The sequence below is a fragment of the Erinaceus europaeus genome, chromosome 1, assembly GCF_950295315.1.
Source record: "Erinaceus europaeus chromosome 1, mEriEur2.1, whole genome shotgun sequence".
Taxonomy (NCBI): domain Eukaryota; kingdom Metazoa; phylum Chordata; class Mammalia; order Eulipotyphla; family Erinaceidae; genus Erinaceus; species Erinaceus europaeus.
This window is the reverse complement of record NC_080162.1, coordinates 31,561,350-31,583,424: the sequence shown is the minus strand read 5'-3', so window position 1 is coordinate 31,583,424 and position 22,075 is coordinate 31,561,350. Positions and strand designations below refer to the sequence as shown.

General features: G+C 44.3%; 1 protein-coding gene across 2 annotated transcripts; it reads right to left on the bottom strand.

The window, feature by feature from the left end:
* Positions 1 to 683: 683 nt before the first annotated feature.
* On the bottom strand, positions 684 to 21,829 carry MYOZ1 (myozenin 1). 2 transcript variants are annotated; one of them, XM_060175757.1, is made up of 7 exons: positions 21,673 to 21,757; positions 19,612 to 19,670; positions 17,722 to 17,815; positions 9,626 to 9,804; positions 5,730 to 5,973; positions 3,924 to 4,089; positions 684 to 1,198 (listed from the first exon to the last, which is right to left on the bottom strand). In XM_060175757.1, the coding sequence occupies exons 3-7, from the start codon at positions 17,792 to 17,794 to the stop codon at positions 967 to 969; spliced, it is 894 nt and encodes a 297-aa protein (XP_060031740.1). In that variant the 5' UTR covers positions 17,795 to 17,815; positions 19,612 to 19,670; positions 21,673 to 21,757; the 3' UTR covers positions 684 to 966. The 2 variants fall into 2 exon arrangements, with proteins under 2 accessions (XP_060031740.1, XP_007520387.1); XM_007520325.3 differs by lacking the exon at positions 19,612 to 19,670 and having other exon boundaries at positions 21,673 to 21,829.
* Between the last annotated feature and the right edge of the window lie 246 nt (positions 21,830 to 22,075).

The following is a 22,075-nucleotide window of genomic DNA, read 5'->3' as shown; positions in this document are numbered from 1 at the left end:
AAATAGTAGATATCATATCAGACCTCTGTGTGTGAGATTCTGAGCTTGATCCCTGACACTATATGTGCTAGAGTGATGCTCTAATTCTCTCTTCATTCATAAATAAATAAATATTGGGGGTAGGTGGTGGTTCACCTGGTTGAATACACATGTTGCCATGCACATGGACCTGGTTTCTAGCTCCTGGTCCTCATCTACAGGGTAGAAGCTTCAGGAACAGTGAAGCAGTGTTTCAAGTGTCTCTATTTTTCTCTCCCTCTCTATCTCCCCCTCCCCTCTCAATTTCTCTCTATAAAAGGAGTGAGAGAGGGGGGGGAGGGAAAAATGGCCACCAGGATTAATTGTATAATAGCCAAGCCCCAGTGATAACCCTGGTAACAATCATACATATATATATATATATATTTTTTTTTAATTTTACCAGAGCACTGATCATCTCTGGCTTATGGTGGTGTAGGGGATTATTGAACCTGGAACTTTGGAGCCTCACACATGACAGTCTTTTTTCATAACCATTATGATATATATATATATATATGGCTAAGGAGAGAGCACAGTGGTTTATGCAATAGACTTTAATGCCTGAGGTGGCTCTGTGGTCCCAGGTTCAATCCCCAGCACTACTATAAGCCAGAGCTGAGCTGAGCTCTGGTTAAATAAATATTTAAAAAACAAAAGAAGAATAAGTTTATTTCCTTAAAGTTTATTAGCTGTTAGCATTTACAGAACAAATTCAATAAAAGAGCAGTCCCCATACAACACAAGTGGAAAGAAGCCCTGAGTTGATAAGGAAAGATGCTTGGAGTGGAGACTTGACATGAAGGCTAGAAAGGTAGATCTCAGCCTCCCTTCTCTTCTATTCCCACAAGAATACTGGATTTACAGTGGGGGTATCCTGCTCAGCTCTCCCTTTCCCAGCTAGAAGTAGAGAAGGGAAATTTGATACAAAGTACGGGAGTAAATGCCTCACAGTTCCTCAGTTTCCCCATCCAAGGGGATGCCAATATCCACGTTGTAGTCTACAGGCTCCCCAGAACTCAGCCAGGGGATAGGGGTTCTATTAAAAGAAGGTCTGTTGGAGAGGTTCTGGTTATAGAGGACCAGAGGTTCACTTAGCAGAGGCCCCAGATCAAACTTCGGCATCTGGAAGGTCATGCGTTTTGAGGCCTTCTCATATCCACCATAGGGCATGGCCGTCCTGTGGAGGAGATACAATAATGAGTTAAAAGTAAGAACGAAAGAAACAAAACCTTATGAATGATACTATCACCCTGTTTTGAGGATAAGGAAGTCTCAGATTTCAAGTTTCAGATTGTATCTGTACTCTGTTGTTTTCCTTTATTACTCCATTCCACTTCCTGGTTTGCTTATCTTCTCAAAGCTAATAAGAAAAGGGACTGTGGTGCCATGGATAATGCATTAGACTTTCAAGCATAAGGTCTTGAGTTCAATCCCCGGTAGCACATGTACCACAGAAACGTCTGGTTCTTTGTCTCTCATATCTTCCTCATCAATAAATAAATAAAATCTTTAGAAAGAAAGGAAGAAAGAAGGAAAGAGAGAAAGAAAGAAAAGAAAAGAAAAGGAAGGAAAGGAAGAGAAAAGAAAAGAGAAGGGAAGGGAAGGGAAGGGAAGGGAAGGGAAGGGAAGGGAAGGGAAGAGAAAAGAAAAGAGATCTGGGGCCAGGTGGTGGTGCACCTGGTTAAGTACACACATCACAGTGCGCAAGGACCCAGGTTTAAGCCCCTGGTCCCCACCTGCAGGGGGAAAGCTTCACAAGTGGTGAAATAAGGCTGTAGGTGTCTGTCTCTGTCTTGTTCCTTCCCTACCTGTCCTATTCATCTAAATTTATCTGTCTCCATCCAAGAATAAATAAATAAAAATATTAAAAAGAAAAATAAAAGGGATCTGGGGGGAAGGAGGTGGCTCAACTATAGTACACACACACATAAAGACCCCGGTTCAAGCCCCTGACTGGCTACCACATGGGAGCACCTGCAGGGGGACAGTGCTGCAGTGTCTTTCCTTGCTTCTCTCCTGCTTTCTGTCTCTCATCCTCTATCCAAAAAACAAAAAAAGCTAGTGGGTACTTGTAGATTTTCAGAAATAACTGTGACTCAGACCAGACTACCCTACTTAGAACCTCTATTTCATCTCCTGTAAATAATGGATGGTTTTAGAGGAATTAATGTACTTGGAAAACTGAGCCTGTCTCATCTAATGTAAAAGAACTGCTCTGGCACTTCCTGATCCTGCTTCCACACAGATCTATTCACAGCCTCAAGAAGCCTAATTCCAAAAGAATGATTAGGTATGCCTACTAAAGAAATAAACTGAGGGCCATGTGGTGGCACACTGGTTAAGTGCACATAGTAGTAAGTGCAAGGAGCCACACAAGCGCCAGCTCCCCACCTGCAGGGGGAAAGCTTTTCAGAAGAGATGCAGCAACCCAGCAGGTGTCATTCTCTCTCTCTCTTTTATTATTCTTGCTCTCTCTCTCCCACTCTAGCTCTCTCTTTCTCACTCCCCCCAATTTCTATCCTATCCAATAAAATGGAAAAAATGGCCACCAGGAACAGTGGATTCATAATTCTGGCACCAAGCCCCAGGGATAACCCTGAAGGCAAAATAAAATAAAACTGCAGCCCAGTGGCTAGAGTATCAGATTCATAATCTTGAGGTCCTGAGTTTGATCCCTGGTAGTGCATTTGCCAGAATGATGCTCTGATTCTCTCTCCCCTTGTTCTTACTCTTTAGTAAATAAATATAAAAATAAAAGAAGGGTTGGGGAGACAGCATAAGGGTTATGCAAATAACTCTTAAGCCTGAGGCTCTGAGCATAATTAATTCCCTAGCACCACCATAAACGAGAGCTGAGTAGTGGTCTGGCAAAAATCAATTAATTAAATCAATACATCTTTTTAATATAAAAATAGGGAGTCCAGCAGAAGCGCAGCAGGTTAAGCGCATGTGGTGCAAAGCGCAAGGACTGATGTAAGGATCCTAGTTCGAGCCCCCGGCTCCCCACCTGCAGGGGAGTCCGCTTCACAAGTGGTGAAGCAGGTCTGCAGGTATCTACCTTTCCCTCCCCCTCTCTGTCTTCCCCTCCTCTGTCCATTTCTCTCTGTCCTATCCAACTACGATGACATCAATAACAATAACAATAATAACTACAACAATAAAACAAGGGCAACAAAAGGAAATAAATATTTTTTATAAAATCAAGCACCAGTGAAATTGCTCATTTGCAACTTCAAAGTGTGCTGCTTTGCCATGTGCACAACGCAAGTTCAAGACTGGCCCCCACTGCACTGAAGGAAATTTCAGTATTTTGGTCTCTTTCTTTTTCTCTTTCTGCCCCTCTATCTTCTAAGTCTCTGCTTCTTGTCTCTCTCTTTCTAGATACATATTTTTTTCCTTTTATAGTTTGAGCAACTGAGACTCCAAGATAAGGTGGCCTTCTGATGCCCACAAAGCTTACAAGTGACTTATGACCTAAAATTTAAATACTGATTTTCAGCATTTTTTTCTTTATCATACTGCACTGTTCCGCTAAGCTAGAGCAGGACCCATATTATTCTCTTTTGTTTTAAATAATTTTTAATGTTTTATTTATTTATTTATTATTGTATATAGAGAGAAATTGAGAGGGGAAGATAGAGAGTGAGAGAGACAGAGAGACACCTGCAGCCCTGCTTCACCACTCGTGAAGCTTTCCCCCTGCAGGTGGGGACCAGGGGCTTGAACCTGGATTCTTGCACACTGTAATGTGCACACTTAACCAAGTGCACCACCACCTGCCCCCCTCCCCCGCCCATATTATTTTCAGTCCTAAGTTTCCTTCTGAAACATCTGAACAAGCATCTCATTCCCACCAAATCCACTCACTGGAATGCATCTGGTTCCTTCCCCACCACCTTTACCTGTTGAAGGACTTATATTGGGGGAGTTCAGCTTTGGCTCCATAGGCCAGCAGGTCAATGCCAAATTCTTTTTTTTGCTGGGTGTCAACTCCCATGGCTCTCTCCCATGGGGAAATGTAGGTCTTGAACACAGTGATATGTTTTCCTTCTCCACCAGCCTGGTCTCCTAGCAGACAGGAGAGTAAGCCAAATAATATCAGTTAGTAGTCAACGAAAGTTAGTCCCACATCCCTGCACTAGGAGAGTTGTTAGGTTCAGGAACCAAAGATAAAACATCCTGATAATTGTATAAGATTTGAGGAATAATGAGAAGGTAGGGTCAGATCAGTGACTGAAATTAAAAAGCTAGAAAGAGTCGTCTGGGAGGTGGCGCAGTGGATAAAGCATTGAATTCTCATGCATGAGGTCCTGAGTTCAATCCCCAGCAGCACATGTACCAGAGTGATGTCTGTTTCTTTCTCTCTCTCTTCCTATCTTTCTCATAAATGAATAAATAAATAAATAAATTCTTAAAAAAAAACAAAAAGCTAGAAAGATACTCAGGGGCCAGGTGATAGCATGCTACAATGCACAAAGACCTGGGTTCAAGCCCCCAGGACCCATATGTAGTGGGGAAGCTTCCCAAGCAGTGAAGCAATGCTGCAGGTGTCTCTCTACCTTTCCCCCTCTCTGTCTCCCCGTCCCATCTCAATTTCTCTCTGTCTCTATACAAAGTAAATAAATAATTTTTTAAAAAATAGAGAGAAAAGTGACTTAAAGAGAAGACATCTGGATTAGGGTTAGATAGCATAACAGTTATGCAAAGAGGCTGTCTTGCCTGAGGGTCCAAAGTCCCAGGTTCAATCCCCTGTACCACCATAAACCAGAGCTGAGCAGTACTCTGTTAAAAAGGGGGCTGGGGGAGGGCAGTAGCACAGCAGGTTAAGCAAACATGGTGAAAAGCTCAAGGACCAGAGAAAGGATCCTGGTTTGAGCCTTAGCTCCCCACCTGTAGGGGGTGGGGTTCACAAGAGGTGAAGCAGGTCTACAGGTGTCTATCTTTCTCTCCCCTTCTCTGCCTTCTCCTTCTCTCTCAATTTCTCTCTTTCCTATCCAACAACAAGGGCAACATATTGTGAAAAATGGCCTTGAGGAGCAGTGGATTCATGGTGCAGGCATCAAACTCCAGCGATAACGCTGGTGGCAAAAAAAAAAAGTCTGGGAAGTGGTACAGTGGATAAAGCACTAGACTCTAGAGCATGAGGTTCATGAGATTCTAGAGCATCAAGTTCAGTCTCTGGCAGCACATGAACCAAAGTGATGTCCAGTTCTTTCCCCTATCTTTTTAACTAATAAATAAAATCTTAAAAAATACATCTGGGGGAGTCGGGCAGTAGCGCTTCGGGTTAAGCTCACCTGGCACAAAGCTCAAGGACCAGCGTAATGATCGCGGTTCCAGCCCCCGGCTCCCCACCTGCAAAGGGAGTCGCTTCACAGGCGGTGAAGCAGGTCTGCAGGTGTCTATCTTTCTCTCCCCCCTCTGTCTCCCCTCTCCTCTCCATTTCTCTCTGTCCTATCCAATAACAATGACATCAATAACAACAATAATAACTACAATAATAAAGAACAAGGGCAACAAAAGGGAAAATAAATAATTTTTTTTTTAAATCTGGATAGAGCAGACACATCTATCACCCTAGACTCAGAGTCCATCACGGTATTTTAATAGGCCTTTCAAGCTCCCAGTCTAGGCCTGCTTTGTGGAGGATATCTCTGCTATAGGAACCAGACGCATTATTGTTGGGTGTGTTAGGTGAGAATACTTGCCTGTTCCTGGCTCACCACCCCCTGCTGTGCCAGAAGCTCCTCCTCTTCCAGTCTGGCCACCAGGACCACCTGCACCCCCAGATCCAGATCCAGAACCCTGATGGTGCTGCTGGTCAGAACCATACTGTCCAGAAGAGCCACTTCCCCCTGCCTGGATTCCACCACTGCCCTTGCTGTAAGAATATCCCTGTCCAGCTGTGCCCAGCTGTCCCCCCACTGTAGGAAGGAACTTCTGGAAGTGATCCTGAAAAGAAAGGATGATAGAAGGGGAAGGTTAGAAAGGAGTATGAAGAATAGACAAATACAGAAGCATGCACAGCAAGGATGAGGTCATCAGTGACCAGAAGATACTGAATTCTCTGGGATTGACTTCTATCCCTAATATTTGGATAATGGATTCCCTGCCTGGGAGGAATTAAACTCTCCCTAAAAGGCAGCCCCACCTCCCTTAGCTCTGATCTTCTAATTATACTAGGATGAGGCAACTCATCCACAGCCCCTTTCACTGTCTTTGCCAAGACAAAGAGAGTCAAAATTTTGGCTTGGTTAAAATTTAAGAGGATAGGTGTACCTGAAAAACCCAACCTTAGTTTAACGAACTAAAGAGATCTCTGTCTCCTGCCCCTCCTCATCTTGTCCAACAGATAGAAGTGTCTTTTTCTTCCTCTCTCCTCTTGGCACCACTTGCACAAAGACTTACTGAAGTTTACTAACTGTAGTGGCTAGAAGGGCTGGCCAAAAGGGCAACACTGCATTTGGCTCCAAAGCCTAAAAATAACCCCACCATCTCCTCCAGGAGGCTATCCTGGCCACCCTACCCCTGCATGTTCTACCCACTGTAATCAGACCCAGGCAAGGAAAAGGGCTTTGGTCTCCTAAAGTTAGATATGACCAACTCAGCATTTTTATTCTGCTCTCACGTAAGGGTCAAGACTGACACTCCTGCCCTGGTCCCATGTAGGCACCTGTTTCTACTCTCCCCTGAGTTGCCAAGGAAAGGTGGAAGAGAAAAAAAAGAAATGGAGAAGATCTTTTCCTTCTTAGCTATGACATTTTATGCCCTCTCCAATTAGATTTTAAACTAGAAAGCGGTTCATTGGTAGAGTGAATTCCATTCATGTATAAGGCCCTAGGTTCAAATCCCTGGCGCTACATAAAGACAAGAAAGACAAAAACTGAGTGATCTGGAACATCATGCACTAGGTAAAGCATTGGACTCTCTCAAGTATGAAATCTTGAATTTGATTCCCAGCAACAAATGTGCCAGAGTGGTTCTCTGGTCCTCTCCTCCCACCCCACCCCACCCCACCCCATCTCTTTCTCTCTCCCTCCCTTTCACTCAATAAATACACAGAACTTTAAAAAACTATATAATAAAGTGTAAACTTGTGGATGGGGGGGTAGATAGCATAATGGTTATGCAAAGAGACTCGTGCCTGAGGCTCCAAAGTCCCAGGTTCAATTCGCCACACCACCATAAACCAGAGCTGAGCAGTGCTCTGGCTTAAAATAAATAAATACCAAAAAAATTTTTTAAAAGGGGTAAACGTGCTCTAATCTTTCTATCTCCCTCTTTCTCATTAAAAACAAACAAAGGGGGAGTCGGGCGGTAGCGCAGTGGGTTAAGCGCACGTGGTGCAAAGCTCAAGGACCTGCGTAAGGATCCCGGTTCCAGCCCCTGGCTCCCCACCTGCAGGGGAGTCGCTTCACAGGCGGTGGGTGAAGCAGGTCTGCAGGTGTCTATCTTTCTCTCCCCTTCTCTGTATTCCCCTCCTCTCTCCATTTCTCTCTGTTCTATCCAACAACAAAAACAACAATAATAACTACAACAATAAAAAACAAGGGTAACAAAAGGGACTAAATAGATAAATAAATATAAATAAACAAAGGACAGCTTTAGTCACCACATTTGGAGCCCTTAGATTGACTCTTTAGAGAAAAAAGAATAACGGGCCAGGCGGTGGTGCATCTGGCTAAGCGCACATATTACAGTGCACAAGGACCTAGGTTCAAGGCCCTGTTCTCCACCTGCATGGGGAAAACTTCACAGGTGGTGAAGCAGGGCTGCAGTTGTCTCTCTGTCTCCTTCTCTACCTCCTCCTACCCTCTGAATTTCTCTCTGTCTCCATCCAATAATAAATAAGTAAAAATATAATTTTAAAAAAAGAGAGAAAAGGGGGGCTAGGCAGTAGTGCAGTGGGATACGTGTACATGGCATGAAGTGCAAGGACCAGCTAAAGGATCCCAATTCAAGCCTTTGGCTCCACACCTGCGTGGGGGGGGGGGGGTCTCTTCACAAGCGGTGAAACAGTTCTGCAGGTGTCTATCTTTCTCTCCCCTTGTCTGTCTTCTCCATCTCTCTCGACTTCTCTCTGTCCTATCCAACAACAACAACAGCAATAATAACAACAACAAGAGCAACAAAATGGAAAAAATGGCCTTCAGGAGCAGTGGATTCGTAGTGCAGGCACCAAGCCCCAGTAATAACCCAGAAGGCAAAAATAAATAAATAACTCAAAAAGCATATAACAATAAAAGTTCACTTATTTTGTTCTAGGTTTTCCAGAATGAGAAATAAAATTGCAGGACACTGGATAGATTTGAATCTCAGGTACACAAAGCCTTTCTAGTATAAATGTGCCTCTCAGATATTGCATGTGTCATAAAATATTTGTTGTGGATCTACAGCTTAGGACATATTTTAGAAAAATTATTGGGGGTGGGGACAAATGGTTATGCAAAGAGACTGTCATGCCTGAGGCTCCAAAGTCCCAATTCCCCCATACCATCATAAACCAGAGTTGAGCAGTGCTCTGGTTAAAAAAAAAAAAAAAAAAAAGGAAAAGAAAGAAAGAAAATGAAAAGTGAATGATTACTGGGGCCAGGTGGTGGCGCACCTGGTTAAGCGCACACTCTACATGGCACAAAGACCTGAGTTCAAGCCCCTGGTCCAAACTTGCAGGGGGAAAGCTTCATGAGTGGTGAATGACAGCTGCAGGTGTCTCTTGTCTCTCTCTTGCTCTATCTCCCCCTCCTCTCTCAATGTGTCTGTCTCTACCCTATAATAAGTAAATACAATATTGAAACCCAAATTTAACTAAAGGATTTTTATGTATGTCTCAAATATTTCATGACATATACTTAAAAAAGTTGTTTAGGTTAACTTTAAGAGACAGGACTGTATATCATGTGTTTTATCTGGCAATCTTATCTTTAACACTTATCCATATTGGGAAAGAATTTTCTCACTAAGGGTGTGGTATTTTCTACCCCCTTTTACAAACACTAAAATAGAGACACAGTCTTTAAAAAAAAGGTGGGGGGGTGAAGGAGATAGCTTAATGGTTATATAAAGAGACTCTCATGTCTGGGGAACTGGGGAACCAAAGTCTCAGGTTCATTCCCCTGTATTAACATAAGCCAGAGCTGAGCAGTGCTCTGAAGGTGAGGGGTGGGGGGCTGCAAATCATGCTGGAACTCTTGGGAACTTGATACATATAGGGGCTTATGGTTTACAAATTTGCAGGGAGGGGAGGCTGATGGTATTTTTTATATTCTCAAGGTTTACCAAGAAGCTGTCAGAATAGCACAGCGGGTTAAGCTCACGTGGCACAAAGCATAAGGACTGGCATTAAGATCTCGGTTCGAGCCCCCGGCTCCCAACCTGCAGGGGAGTCGCCTCACGGTGAAGCAGGTCTGCAGGTGTTTATCTTTCTCTCCCCCTCTGTCTTCCCCTCCTTTCTCCATTTCTCTATCCTATCCAACAACGACGACATCATCAACAACAATAGCAATAAAAAACAAGGGCAACAAAAGGGGATATAAATAAATTTTATATAGAGAGAAGCTGGCAGTAGAGGCATTAGGGTTTGAGATCAATAAAGTTCCAGACTCACCATAGAGCTGTCAGAGAAGACATCAGGATGATTTTCATAGATAAATTTCTCCACTCGCATCTGCCGAAGTTTGAACATCTTAGAGCCTCTATTAGTGAGTAAGGACAGCTCTTCCAACATCACATCTCTTGGGACACTGATCTTCTTGCCCAGATTCAAGCCTGAGCTCTCCTGTCCACCTTTCCAGATGGTAAGAAAGCAAGAGAGACAAGGCAAAGAAAAAACTTTTCTTGTTTGTTTGTTTGTTTTACCAAAGCATTGGTCAGCTCTGGTTTATAGTGGTGAGGGGGACTGAACCTGGGACTTTGGAGCCTCAGGCAAGAGAGTCTCTTTGCATAACCGTTAATGCTATCCACCCCTGGACCTTTTTCTTTTTTCGTGACTCACAATGCAGATGCCATCCATCACTGAGTGCGTCCTTATGGCCTAGGAGGTAGTTCAGTGGCTACAGCTCTGAATTTACAAGTATAAGGTCTTACAAGATGATCCCCAGGGAGTCAGGCAGTAGCGCAGCTGGTTAAGCGCAGGTGGCGCAAAGGCAAGGACCAGCTTAAAGATCCCAGTTCAAAACCCTGGCTCCCCACCTGCAGAGGAGTTGCTTCACAGGTGGTAAAGCAGATCTGCAGGTGTCTATCTTTCTCTCCCCCTCTCTTGTCTACCCCTCCTCTCTTCATTTCTCTCTGTCCTATCCAACAACAAGGATATCAATAATAACAGCAATAATAACTACAACAATAAAACAAGGGCAACAAAAGGGAATAAATAAATGTTTTTTTTTTAAAAAAAAAAAAGATGATCCCTAGCATTGCATGGGCCAGAGTGATGCTTTGGTTCTCTCTTTCCTCTCTCTCATTAATGAATAAATAAATTTTTTTGGTTTGTTTTTCATTTGTTTGTTTTTAAAATAGAGGCAGACAGAATGAAAGAGACTACAGCACCAACGCTTCCTTCAGTATACTGGGGGCAAGCTCAGACCTGGGTCGCACACATGGCAAAGCAGTGCACTATCCAAGTGAGTTATTTTGCCAGTCCTAAATAAATGTTATTTAAAAAAAAAAAAAAAAGGATGGTGGGTGGGTGGTGCCACTCTCAGTGAGTGCACACATTGCCATGAACAAGGACCCAAATTCAAGCCCCTGGTCCCCACCTGCAGTGGGGAAGCTTCATAAGTGGTGAAACATCACTGCAGGTGCTTCTCTCTCTCCCTCTCTTATCTCCCATTCCCTTCTCAATTTCTCTTTGCCCTATCAAATAAAAATAAATAAAAAGGAAAAGGAAAATAAATTTTAAAATAATAAATAAAAAAGGAAAGGTGTGTGTGTGTGTGTGTGTGTGTGTGTGTGTGTGTGTGTGTGTGTGTGAAAATGGCCACTGAGAGCAATGGATTTGTCATGCAGGCACTAAACCCCAGCAATAACCCTGGTGGGGAAAAAAAAAAAAGGTGTGTCCTGGCAGAGGTCACTGAAAGAAGACATTATGATGTCTAATCAACTTCAGTCTAGTTTGTGAGAACTTTTGATTTCTGGTTTTGGACTTAGAGAGAATGCCAGGGCACTGGGGTACAGAGTGGATTATTGTATTGGGCTACAATAGTGGAGAGGGTGATTGGAGTAAAAGGGACACAGGCATGGGGGCAGAACAAAAATAGTAAAGCGATATCACAGATAGAGGCCGCTGACAAAACATGGGAGAAGCCCAATGGTGAACACTGTGTAGAGCTGGCCCCTGGATACATACTCCTGTCTAACTCCTTTCCTTCCCCTCAGTAAACTGGCTGCAAACAGCCTCTAGATATTGGGAAGGCTCTTCACATGCATATACTCCTGGCACCCCGGAAAAACGCCTGAGCAGTTTTCCATTTTAAGTGCTTACATGAACTTCCCAGGTCTACATAAAGCATTGAGGAAATCAATCAACCATTTATTGAGAACTTACTTGGTGCCAGTTCCCCATCTTATGTTTTCTTCTTTCTTTCTTTTTTTTTTTTCCCCTTTTTTCCCAGCAGTATTATTGCTGGGGCTCACTGTCTATATGACTCTATCATTCCCGGTAGGTTTTTTTTTTGTTTGTTTTGTTTTTTATTGTTGTTGTTTTTGATGTCGTTGTTAGACAGGAAGAGAGAAATGAAGAGAGGAGGGGAAAACGGGGGGGGGGGGAGAAAGATAGACACACCTACAGACCTGCTTCACCACTTGTGAAGCGACCTCCCTGCAGGTGGGGATCGGGGGCTCAAACCCAGGTCCTCTCACCGGTCCTTGAGCTTCACACCACATGCACTTAAACTACTGCGCTAGCGCCCGACTCCCAGTTTTGTTTTGTTTTATGGAGATTAAATTATAGGGAGAGAGGGAGACAGAAAAAAGAAGGGGAAGTGACCAAGCCGTGGTGCGCCTGATTAAGCGCACACAGAACTAAGTACAAGGACCCAGATTTGAGCCCCTGGCTCCCAACCTGCTGGTGGGGACACTTCACAAATGGTGAAACTGATCTGCAAGTGTCTTTCCCTCACTATCTCCCCCTACTCCTCTCAATTTCTCTCAGTCCTATCCAATAGCAAAAAAAAAAAAAGCCTCCAGGAAGAGTGTATTCATATGCAGGCAGTCACTGAGACCCAATCATAACCCTGGAGACCAAAAAAAAAGAAAGAAAGAGAGAGAGAAAGAAAGAAAGAAAGAAAGAAAGAAAGAAAGAAAGAAAGAAAGAAAGGAAGGAAGGAAAAGGAGAGAGACTTGCAGCACCACTGCACCACTTATGACCAGGGGATTGAACTGAGACCCTAGAGCATGGTAATGTGCGTGCTTTACTGGGTTGCCACCACCTAGTCCCCTTTCTTATAAATGTTCTTCCTCCGATATATGTCACTCATCTATAGATCCTATGGCCCTGGACCTGTGCTTGGTAGTAAAGGAGAGTATTACTGTCTCTATCATGTCCAGTGAGTTCATTTAAGTTCATTGCTTAAGGACTTTTACTGCAAGCATTTTCACTGCCTAACAAATTGGCTGTAGGGTAACTCTGCTGTAAAAGATAAAATTACTGCTTGACAGTTTGGTTTTTCAACTGGCACAGTATTTCCATTTTTATATTATGAAAACAAAGCAATAAAACTTACTGGAAGTGTGAAATAAGAGTGTAAAGCCAGATTGCATGCCACTTGAAAATAGAATGTCAGTTTGCAAACGCTCCTTTGGTGAGTTTCTTGAAAATAGTGAAAAATGTTTGCTATTTGGTAGTAGAGAACATAATATAGAAAAAAAAATGGTAGTTGGCACAGAGTCTGACTAAGATGATTTTTTTGAAATATTGAGGATTGAGTTTGTGATGAAATAGTTACAAGTAGTCCAGAAAGGCACTGTCAGTTATATTTGTCACATAGATGATGAGAAACAGCAGCATGGCACATCTGTCAATGAAGAAAGAAATTTTAGGGGAGGGGGAGGCTTCTTAATTGCCACCAAGATTATTACTAGGGATCAGTGTTTACGCAATAAATCCACTGCTCCTGGCAGCCATTTTTCCTTTATTATTATTTTTGTTTATTTATTTGCCCTATTCTTTTTACTTGATAGGAGAGAGAAAAATTGAAAAGGGAGGAGAAAATAGAGACGGAGAGAAAGAGAGACACCTGCAGCCCTGCTTCACCGCTCATGAAGTTTCCTCCCTGCAGGTGGGAGCTGGGGGCTTGAACTTGGGTTCCTGTGCATGGTAACATATGTTCTCAATCAGGTACACCACCGCCTGACCCCCCTTATGTCATTTTTTAAATATTAATGATTTTTTTTTGAGGCAGAGAGGAAAAAAGGGAAAAAAACCACAGCACCAAAGCTTCCTTCAGTGTATGAGGGGACTGGGCTCCAACAAGGGTCATGTACACTCCTTGTTTCACTTTTTTTAATGAAAATCACTCTTGGTGGTCCGGGAGGTGGCATAGTGGATAAGGCATCGGACTCTCAAGCATGAGGTCCTGAGTTCAATCCCCAGCAGCACATGTACCAGAGTGATGTCTGGTTCTTTCTCTCTCTCCTCCTATCATTCTCATTAATAAATAAATAAAATCTTAAAAAAAAAAATCCCTCTTGGGCTAGGGAGGTGGCATAATGGTTATGCAAAAACGTTTTATTCCTACTGTTGAATGTAAAACATTAATTCCCCAATAAAGAAATAAATTAGAAAAAAAAACGTTTTATTCCTGGGGGCTGGGCAGTGGCACACTTGGTTAAGTGCACATATTACCAAGCTCAAGGACCTGGGTTTAAGCCCCCACTCCCCACCTGCAGGGAGTCTGCTTCATGAGCAGTGAAGCAGATCTGGTCTTTCTCTCCCTCTCTTTCTCCCTGTTCTCACGCAATTTCTCTCTGATACACACACACACACACACACACACACACACACATATATAGGCAGGGGAAGATAGCATAATGGTTATGCAAAGAGACTCTCACGCCTGAGGCTCTCAAGTCCCAGGTTCAATCCCCAGCACCACCATAAGCCAGAGCTAAGCAGTGCTCTGGTAAAAAGAAAAAAATTAAAAAAGGGAAAAAAGGCACCTGGAGTGGTAGATTCATAGTGCTGGCACCAAGCCCCAGTGATAACCCTGGTGGCAATAAAAATAAATAAATAAAAAGATTTTCATTCCTGAGGCACCAAAGGTTCCAGGTTCAACCCTAGCACCATCATAAATCAGAACTGAGTGGTGCTCTGATAAAATTAAATTAAAAATACTTCTTAAACATTGTATGATGTTTTCTTTCACAGCAAAATTGCCTTACAGTCAGTAAGGCAGCAACTATATGTGCTGTGAAAAGGTTTATGGAAAAGAAAATATCTAGGGGCTGGGTGCACATGTTACAGGGCCCAAGGACCCGACCTGATTTGAGTCCCTGGACCCCACCTGCTGGGAGGGAGCTTTGTGGGTGGTGAAGCAGGGCTGTAGGTGTCTCTCTGTCTCTCTCCCTCTCTATCTCCCCCTTCCTTCTCAATTTCTGACTGTTTCTGTCCAGTAAATAAAATAAAGATAATAAAAAAAATTAAAAGAAAAGAAAGGGGGGCCAGGTGGTGGTGCACCTAGTTAAGCACACACACTATAGTGCTTAAGGCCCCAGGCTCAAGCCCCTCGTCCACACCTGCAGGGGGAAATCTTCACAAGTGGTGAAGCAGGGCTGCAGGTGTCTCTCTGTCTCTCTTCCTCTCTATCTTCCCCATCCCCTCTCATTATCTCTCAGGCTCTATCCAACAATAAATAAATTAACTTAAAAAAAAAGAGGGGAGTCGGGCTGTAGTGCAGCGGGCTAAGCGCAGGTGGCGCAAAGCACAAGGACCGGCATAAGGATCCCGGTTCGAACCCCGGCTCCCCACCTGCAGGGGAGTCGCTTCACAGGCGGTGAAGCAGGTCTGCAGGTGTCTATCTTTCTCTCCTCCTCTCTGTCTTCCCCTCTCTCTCTCCATTTCTCTCTGTCCTATCCAACAACGACAACAACAATAATAACTACAACAATAAAAAAACAACAAGGGCAACAAAAGGGAATAGATAAATAAAATAAAATTTAAAAAGAGGGAGTTGGGCGGTAGTGCAGTGGGTTAAGTGCACGTGGCAAAGCGCAAGGACTGGCTGGCTCCCCACTTGCGGGGGAGTCCCTTCACAGGCGGTGAAGCAGGTCTGCAGGTGTCTATCTTTCTCTCCCCCTTTCTGTCTTCCCCTCCTCCCGATTTCTCTCTGTCCTATCCAACAACAATGACATCAATAATAACTACAACAGGGAGCCGGGCGGTAGCGCAGCGGGTTAAGCGCAGGTGGCGCTAAGCGTAAGGACCGGCATGAGGATCCCGGTTCCAGCCCCCGGCTCCCCACCTGCAGGGGAGTCGCTTCACAGGCGGTGAAGCAGGTCTGCAGGTGTCTACCTTTCTCTCCCCTTCTCTGTCTTCCCCTCCTCTCTCCATTTCTCTCTGTCCTATCCAACAACGACGACATCAACTACAACAACAATAACTACAACAACAATAAAAAGACAACAAGGGCAACAAAAGGGAAGATAAAATTACAAATAATAATAATAATAATAATAATAGCTACAACAATAAAACAACAAAGGCAACAAAAGGAAATAAATATTTGGAAAAAAAGATTTACTTTTTTTTTAAAAAAAGAAAGATTAAAAGAAAAAAGAAAGGAAAATATCTAGAACCTTTAGATTACAAAGTGAAAAGGTGGGGGGGGCAGGTAGCATAATGGTTATGCAAAGAGACTCTCATGTCTGAGGCTCCAAAGTCCCAGATTCAATTCCCTGCACCAGCATAAGCCAGAGCTGAGTAGTACCCTGGAAAGAAAGAAAGAAAGAAAGAAAGAAAGAAAGAAAGAAAGAAAGAAAGAAAGAAAGAAAGAAAGAAAGAAAGAAAGGAAGAAAGAAAGGAAGGAAGAAAGAAAGAGAGGGAGAGAGAGAGAAAGAAAGAAAGAAAGAAAGAAAGAAAGAGTAGGGAAAATTGAAAATGTAGAAGGGTGAGCAGTGTTGAGTCCTTCCTCCCATCCCCCACTCCACCTCCAGTTCCACTTGTCTTCACATCTCTTCATCCAAAGGCAGATAAGCTCAAGATAATCTGAAATATAGCGCGCTGCTCTCTTTAAAAAAGAGTACGGAAAGGAGCTGGGCAGTCGCGCAGCAGGTTAAGCGCACATGGTGTAAGGATGTCTCAGGCTCCCCACCTGCGGGGGGGGGGGTGTCTCTTCACAAGTGGTGAAGCAGGTCTGCAGGTGTCTATCTTTCTCTCCCCCCTCTGTCTCCCCCCCACTTGATTTCTCTCTGTCCTATCCAACAACAACGCCAACAATAACAACAACAATGGCAACAAAACAGTCTCCAGGAGCAGTGGATTCATAGTGCAGGCACCGAGTCCCAGTGATAACCCTGGAGACAAAATGGAGAGTGTTGATGAACTAGTTAATGAGGATACTCAGGACACTGGCGTCCTCTGGTGCAGCAAGGGGACGGCGAGGAGGGTGAAGAAGAGGTGGGGGTACAAGTAAAACAAATGACTGCAACAAAACAGAACAAGCAAAACAAAAACAAAAAAAAACCCTTAAGACATTTCTGAGACTATTGGGGCAGAGCTGCTCATGATAAGAAGTCTCCTAGCGTGGTCCAAGAGGTGGCACAGTGGATAAAGCATTGGACTCTCAAGCAGGAGGTCCTGAGTTCAATCCCCGGCAGCACATGTACCAGAGTGATGTCTGGTTCTTTCTCTCCTCCTATCTTTCTCATTAATAAATAAATAAAATCTTTAAAAGAAGAAGAAGAAGAAGAAGAAGAAGAAGAAGAAGAAGAAGAAGAAGAAGAAGAAGAAGAAGAAGTCTCCTAGCAACCTGGTAAGTGGCACAGCAGATAAGGTCCTAGGTTTGATCCTCAGCATCACATGTACCAGAGTGATGCTCTGGTTTTCTCTCATATATATAGCCTCCAGGGTTATCACTGGGCTTCAGTGCCTGTATTACAAATCAACTGCTCCTATAGCCATTTTCCCCTTTGCTGTTGTTTCTGCTGCTGCTGCTGTTTTTGTCTTTGTTGTTGTTGTTGGATAGGACAGAGAGAAACTGAGAGAAGAGGGGAAGGCAGAAAGGGGGAGAAAAAGACACCTGCAGACCAGCTTCACCGCTTGTGAGGCTACTCCCCTGCAGGTGGGGAGCCGGGGGTACAAACCTGGATCCTTAGCCAGCCCCTGCCCTTTGCACTTAACCCGGTGCACCACCACCCACCTCCTTCTTTTTATTTTATTTTATTACTTATTTATTCCTTTTTGTTGCCCTTATTGTTTTATTGTTGTAGTTATTGTTGTTGTTGTTATTGATGTCATCATTGTTGGATAGGACAGAGAGAAATGGAGAGAGAAGGGGAAGACTGAGAGGGGGAGAGAAAGATAGACACCTGCAGACCTGCTTCACCGCCTGTGAAGCAAATTCTCTGCAGGTGGCGAGCCGAGGCTCAAACTGGAATCCTTAGCTCGGTTCTTGTGCTTTGAGCCACATGTGCTTAACCTACTGCGCTACCACCTGACTCCCTCTTTTGTTCTTTTTAATCCCACAATATGGAGGTGCAAACATGCCTTACCTCCAGTGAGCTCCATGATCAGCTTGCTGGATTTCCTCTTCTTGTTGGGAGCTGGGGTGCCTGAGAGTGGCATTGTGGAGGCAGATTCAGCAGCCTGAATAGGGTTGGAAGGGGAAGTTAGAAGAAAGGACAAAGACTGGAAAAGTAGATGTGTATAGTAAGGCTGTGCTTCCCCTTCCCCTTCCCCTTCCCCTTCCCTTTCCCCTTCCCCTCCTCCTCCTCACTCCTCCTCCCCTTTCTACCGTTTTTTTTCGTTTAATAAAAAGGCTCTTATGCAAACAGACTCTCATGCCTGAGGCTCCAGAGTCCCAGGTTCAATCCCCCGCACCACCATAAGCCAGAGTTGAACAGTGCTCTGGTTAAAAAAAGGCTCTGCCTAGTTCCTCCCTCCCTCCCTCCTCCTTCCCTCTCTTCTTTTCTTAGGGAGAAATTAGGCGAGAAGGAGACAGAAAAAGAGAGAGACACCTGCAGACCTGCTTTACCATTTGTGAAGCTCCTTCCCCCACCCCCGTAGGTGGGGACTGGGGGCTTGGAGCTGGGTCTTTGTATATGGTGATGTGTGTGCTCTTCTGGGTGCACCCATAGCTGTACTTCTGAACCTGAGGTTAAGAACTTCAGGGAGGGGAGTCAGGCAGTGGTGCAGCGGGTGAAGTGGTGAAGCAGTCTGCGGGTGTCTGTCTTTCTCTCTCCCTCTCAGTCTTCCCCTCCTCTCTCCATTTCTCTCTGTCCTACCTAACAACGGCGATATCAATAACAACAACAATAATAACTACAACAACAATAAAAAAAAAAAAACAAGGGCAACAAAAAGGGGGGAAAAAGAACTTCAGGAGCTAGTGGGGGAGATAGCATAATGGTTATGCAAACAGACACTCATACATGAGGCTCTCAAGTCCCAGGTTCAATCCCCCACACCACCATAAGCCACTGCTCTCGTAAAAAAAAAATAATAATGATAATAATAATAATTTCAAAAATAACTTCAGGGAGCAAAGTTTACTAGATTTGTTATTGTTGTTGTGTAATCGTCACTGGGACTTCACTACTTCAAACTGGTCTTTCTCAGCTGAAAAGAGACACAGATAGGGCCAGGTGGTGACTCACTTGGTGGAATGCACACACCCATTACAGTGCACAAGGACCCAGGCTGAAGTTCCCACTCCCCAACTACACAAGGAAAGCTTCACAAGTGGCAAATGCTGCAGGTGACTCTCTTCCTATCTACCCCTGTATTACTATTATTATCTTTATTTATTGGATAGAGACAGCCAGAAGTTGAGAGGGTAAGGGGAGGTAGAGAGGGAGTAAAAGAGAGACTCCTGCAGTACTGCTTCACCACTCACATAGCTTTCCTCCTGAAGATGAAGACCAGGGCTTCGAACCTAGGTCCATAATAATATGTGTGCTCAACCAGGTGCACCACCACCCAGCCCCTTCCTACCTACCCCTTCCCTCTCAATTTCTCTCTGTCTCTATCCAAAATAAATAAACAAACATTAAAAAAAGAGACAAGGAGAGGGGTGGGTGGTGGTGCACCTGGTTGAGCGCACATGTTACAATGCGCAAGGACCCAGGTTCAAGCCCCTGGCCCCCACCTGCAGGAGGAAAGCTTTACAAGTGGTGAAGTAGTGCTGCAGGTGTCTCTCTGTCTCTCTCCCTCTCTATCACCCTCTTGATTTCTAGCTGTCTCTATCCAATAAATAAAGATATTTAAAAAAAGAGAGATAAGGAGAAAGATAACATCACAGCATTGAAGCTTCCTCCACTGTGGTGGGGGCTGGGGCTTGAACCATAATGTGCACATGGCAAAGAAGGCACACAATCCGGACGAGCTCTCTTCCTGGTCCTAGATACTTAAAGAAATATATCTGGGCTGGGGAGATGGCACACCTGGTTGAACGCACATGTTACAATGTGCGAGGACCCTGATTCAAACCCCTTCTCCCCACCTGCAGAGTGAAAACCTTCATGAGTAATGAAGCAGTGCTGCATGTCTCTTTCTCCCTCTCTCTCTCGGTCTCCCCTTGCCCTCTCAATTACTATCAAATCAATATTAAAAGGAAGAAGAAGAAATAAATCTTTTCACCAAAGATGAAAACCCATTACTTTAGAGCAAGAGTAGGGAACATCTGGCCTGAGGGCCATATATGGTTGGGCCCTGCCAAGGCACCATGAAAAAAAAAAAATATATATATATATATAAAATCTTTACTTACTGGATAGAGATAGAGTGAGAAACAGACACCTAACCTGCAACACTGCTTCACAATTTGCAAAGCTTTCCCCCTGCAGGTATAATGTGTGTGCTCAACCGGGTGTACCACCACCCAGCCCCCAGGAGCTTTTTTTCATAGCAACAGTAAGTGCTAATTTTTAAGTTGATATATATAGCTTCCATGGTTATCACTGAGGCTCAGTGCCTGCACTATGAATCTACTGCTTCTGGAGGCCATTTTTTCCATTTTGTTGCCCTTGTTGTTTATTGTTGTTGTTATTGTTGTCATTGTGGTTAGATAGGACAGAGAGAAATGGAGAGAGGAGGGGAAGACAGAGAGGGGGAGAGAAAGATTGACACCTGCAGACCTGCTTCACCACTTGTGAAGCGACTTCCCTGCAGGTGGGGAGCCAGGGGCTTGAACCCAGATCCTTAAGCTGGTCCTTGCACTTTGCATCTTGTGTGCTTAACCCGCGGCGCTACCGCCCAGCCCCCTAAGTTGATAATTTTATATGGCTCATGAAGGAAGTTATAAATATCCAAATGGGGACTGGGTAGAGTCACACATTACCATATGCAAGGACCCAGGTTCTTCAAACCCTCGTTCCCAGCTGCACAAGGGAAGATTCAAAGCAATAAAGCAGTGCTGCAAATGTCTCTTTCTCCCCCCCTCCCCTCACAATTTCTCTGTCCTAGCAGATAAATAAGTAAATAGTAAATATATGGTCCTTATTGGAAAAAAGCTTCCCTACCTCTCTTACCTCTACTTTAGAGCTTCTCTTCCCTTGGGAGGCAGTGCAGGAAATACACTTGTTCTTATCTCCAATCAGCTTTTTTTTTTTTTTTAGCAGTTTTACAGAGTTAGTATGGAGATTAGAAGAACAGTGTGTGTTTGGGGAGAGGTAGATGTAAAACAAACAAACCCACAAATGATACACAGGCAGAGCAATGCATAGGGGATTTTATTGGTTTGGCATTTGCGGATCTTATATGGAGGCATCCAGTTGAAACTCTGATCTTCCTTGGGGGTTGGGGATGGGGGCAGGAGGAGAGGATGTTCTGCCAGGTTTGCCAGAGTTCCAGCCAAAAACAGTCTCCATAGGAAGCTATTGCTCCTTTATGGGGCCTGGGAGATCACAGCAGTGTTCTCTGCTCTGTTTTAGTCTCTCCTGACCCTAGACCCCTGAACTGGAATGGAAAGAGGGTCAAGGAACATTTGAACTTCGACCATCAACTCGGCAATATCATAGAAGAGGGAAATTGAGTGAGGATAGGAATACAATAACAGGATCTGGCAGTAAGGAGGAGAAGCTGGAAAATTATGCAGATTCCTGGTAGCAAAATTTGTCATTCATCAAAATGTTATTTTTTTGAGTCCTGTCTCAGGATAGAATCTGCAATTCTACTAACTCATTGGGGCCTGCTAGAGTCAGAGTCCAGGAATTAAATGGACTCTCCCTGTACCTCTCTCTCCCCAATCAGGCTCTGACAGTTCATCCAGTCTCCCAGAGCCCCTTCTCATGCCTCAGTGTCTTCTCAAACATCTTCATTCCCCTTATCCCTCCTCAATTCCTCTCCTTCCCACTCTTCGTGGCTTCTCTGAACTAGACAGCTGGGAGCTGAGCATAGATTGGGGAGGGAGACAACCTCTCCAGAACTGTGGGTCATTATTGCAAACACAAACACAGCAGTCAATGGAGGGGCACCAGTCCCTCTGGCCACAATTGGAGACTTACCGGCTGCTCAAGCAGAGGTCAGCTCTCCCTGGGGTCCAGCAGCTTAGGAGGACTGAGTTGCTGTGACCAGAGAACCTGAGCTGGATCGGTGTGGGGGCAGCACTGGCAGTGGGGGAGGGAGGTCAGTTATTAATAGAGATGATGAGTGCAAGCAGCTCAAATGGCACAGGGGGTACTGAGACCCTGCACCAAAGACCCCGCCCTCCTTCCCCAGAGACCTAGGAAGGGGTGGGAAAGTCTTTGGGATTCTAAACTGTCTGAGTCTGGGATCAGTGTGTCAAGGACTCCCCTTCCCTTGGCACCTAGAATCTGAGAGCCAGAGAAGCCTAAAGGGAGAAATTGAAAACTGAGAGGGAGAGAGGAAGCAGGCAGCAACTGGTGGGTAGAAATTCAGAGTGGGGGA

Bases quoted from the DNA above. Each gene is read 5' to 3' on its own strand.
- MYOZ1 (XM_007520325.3), bottom strand. From the start codon at position 17,794: ATGCCACTCTCAGGCACCCCAGCTCCCAACAAGAAGAGGAAATCCAGC. The intron at 4,090-5,729 runs GCAAGTATTCTC...CCTGTCTGCTAG, and splicing joins GGGTGGTGAGCCAGGAACAG to GAGACCAGGCTGGTGGAGAA. The intron at 1,199-3,923 runs GTAAAGGTGGTG...TCTCCTCCACAG, and splicing joins CAATATAAGTCCTTCAACAG to GACGGCCATGCCCTATGGTG.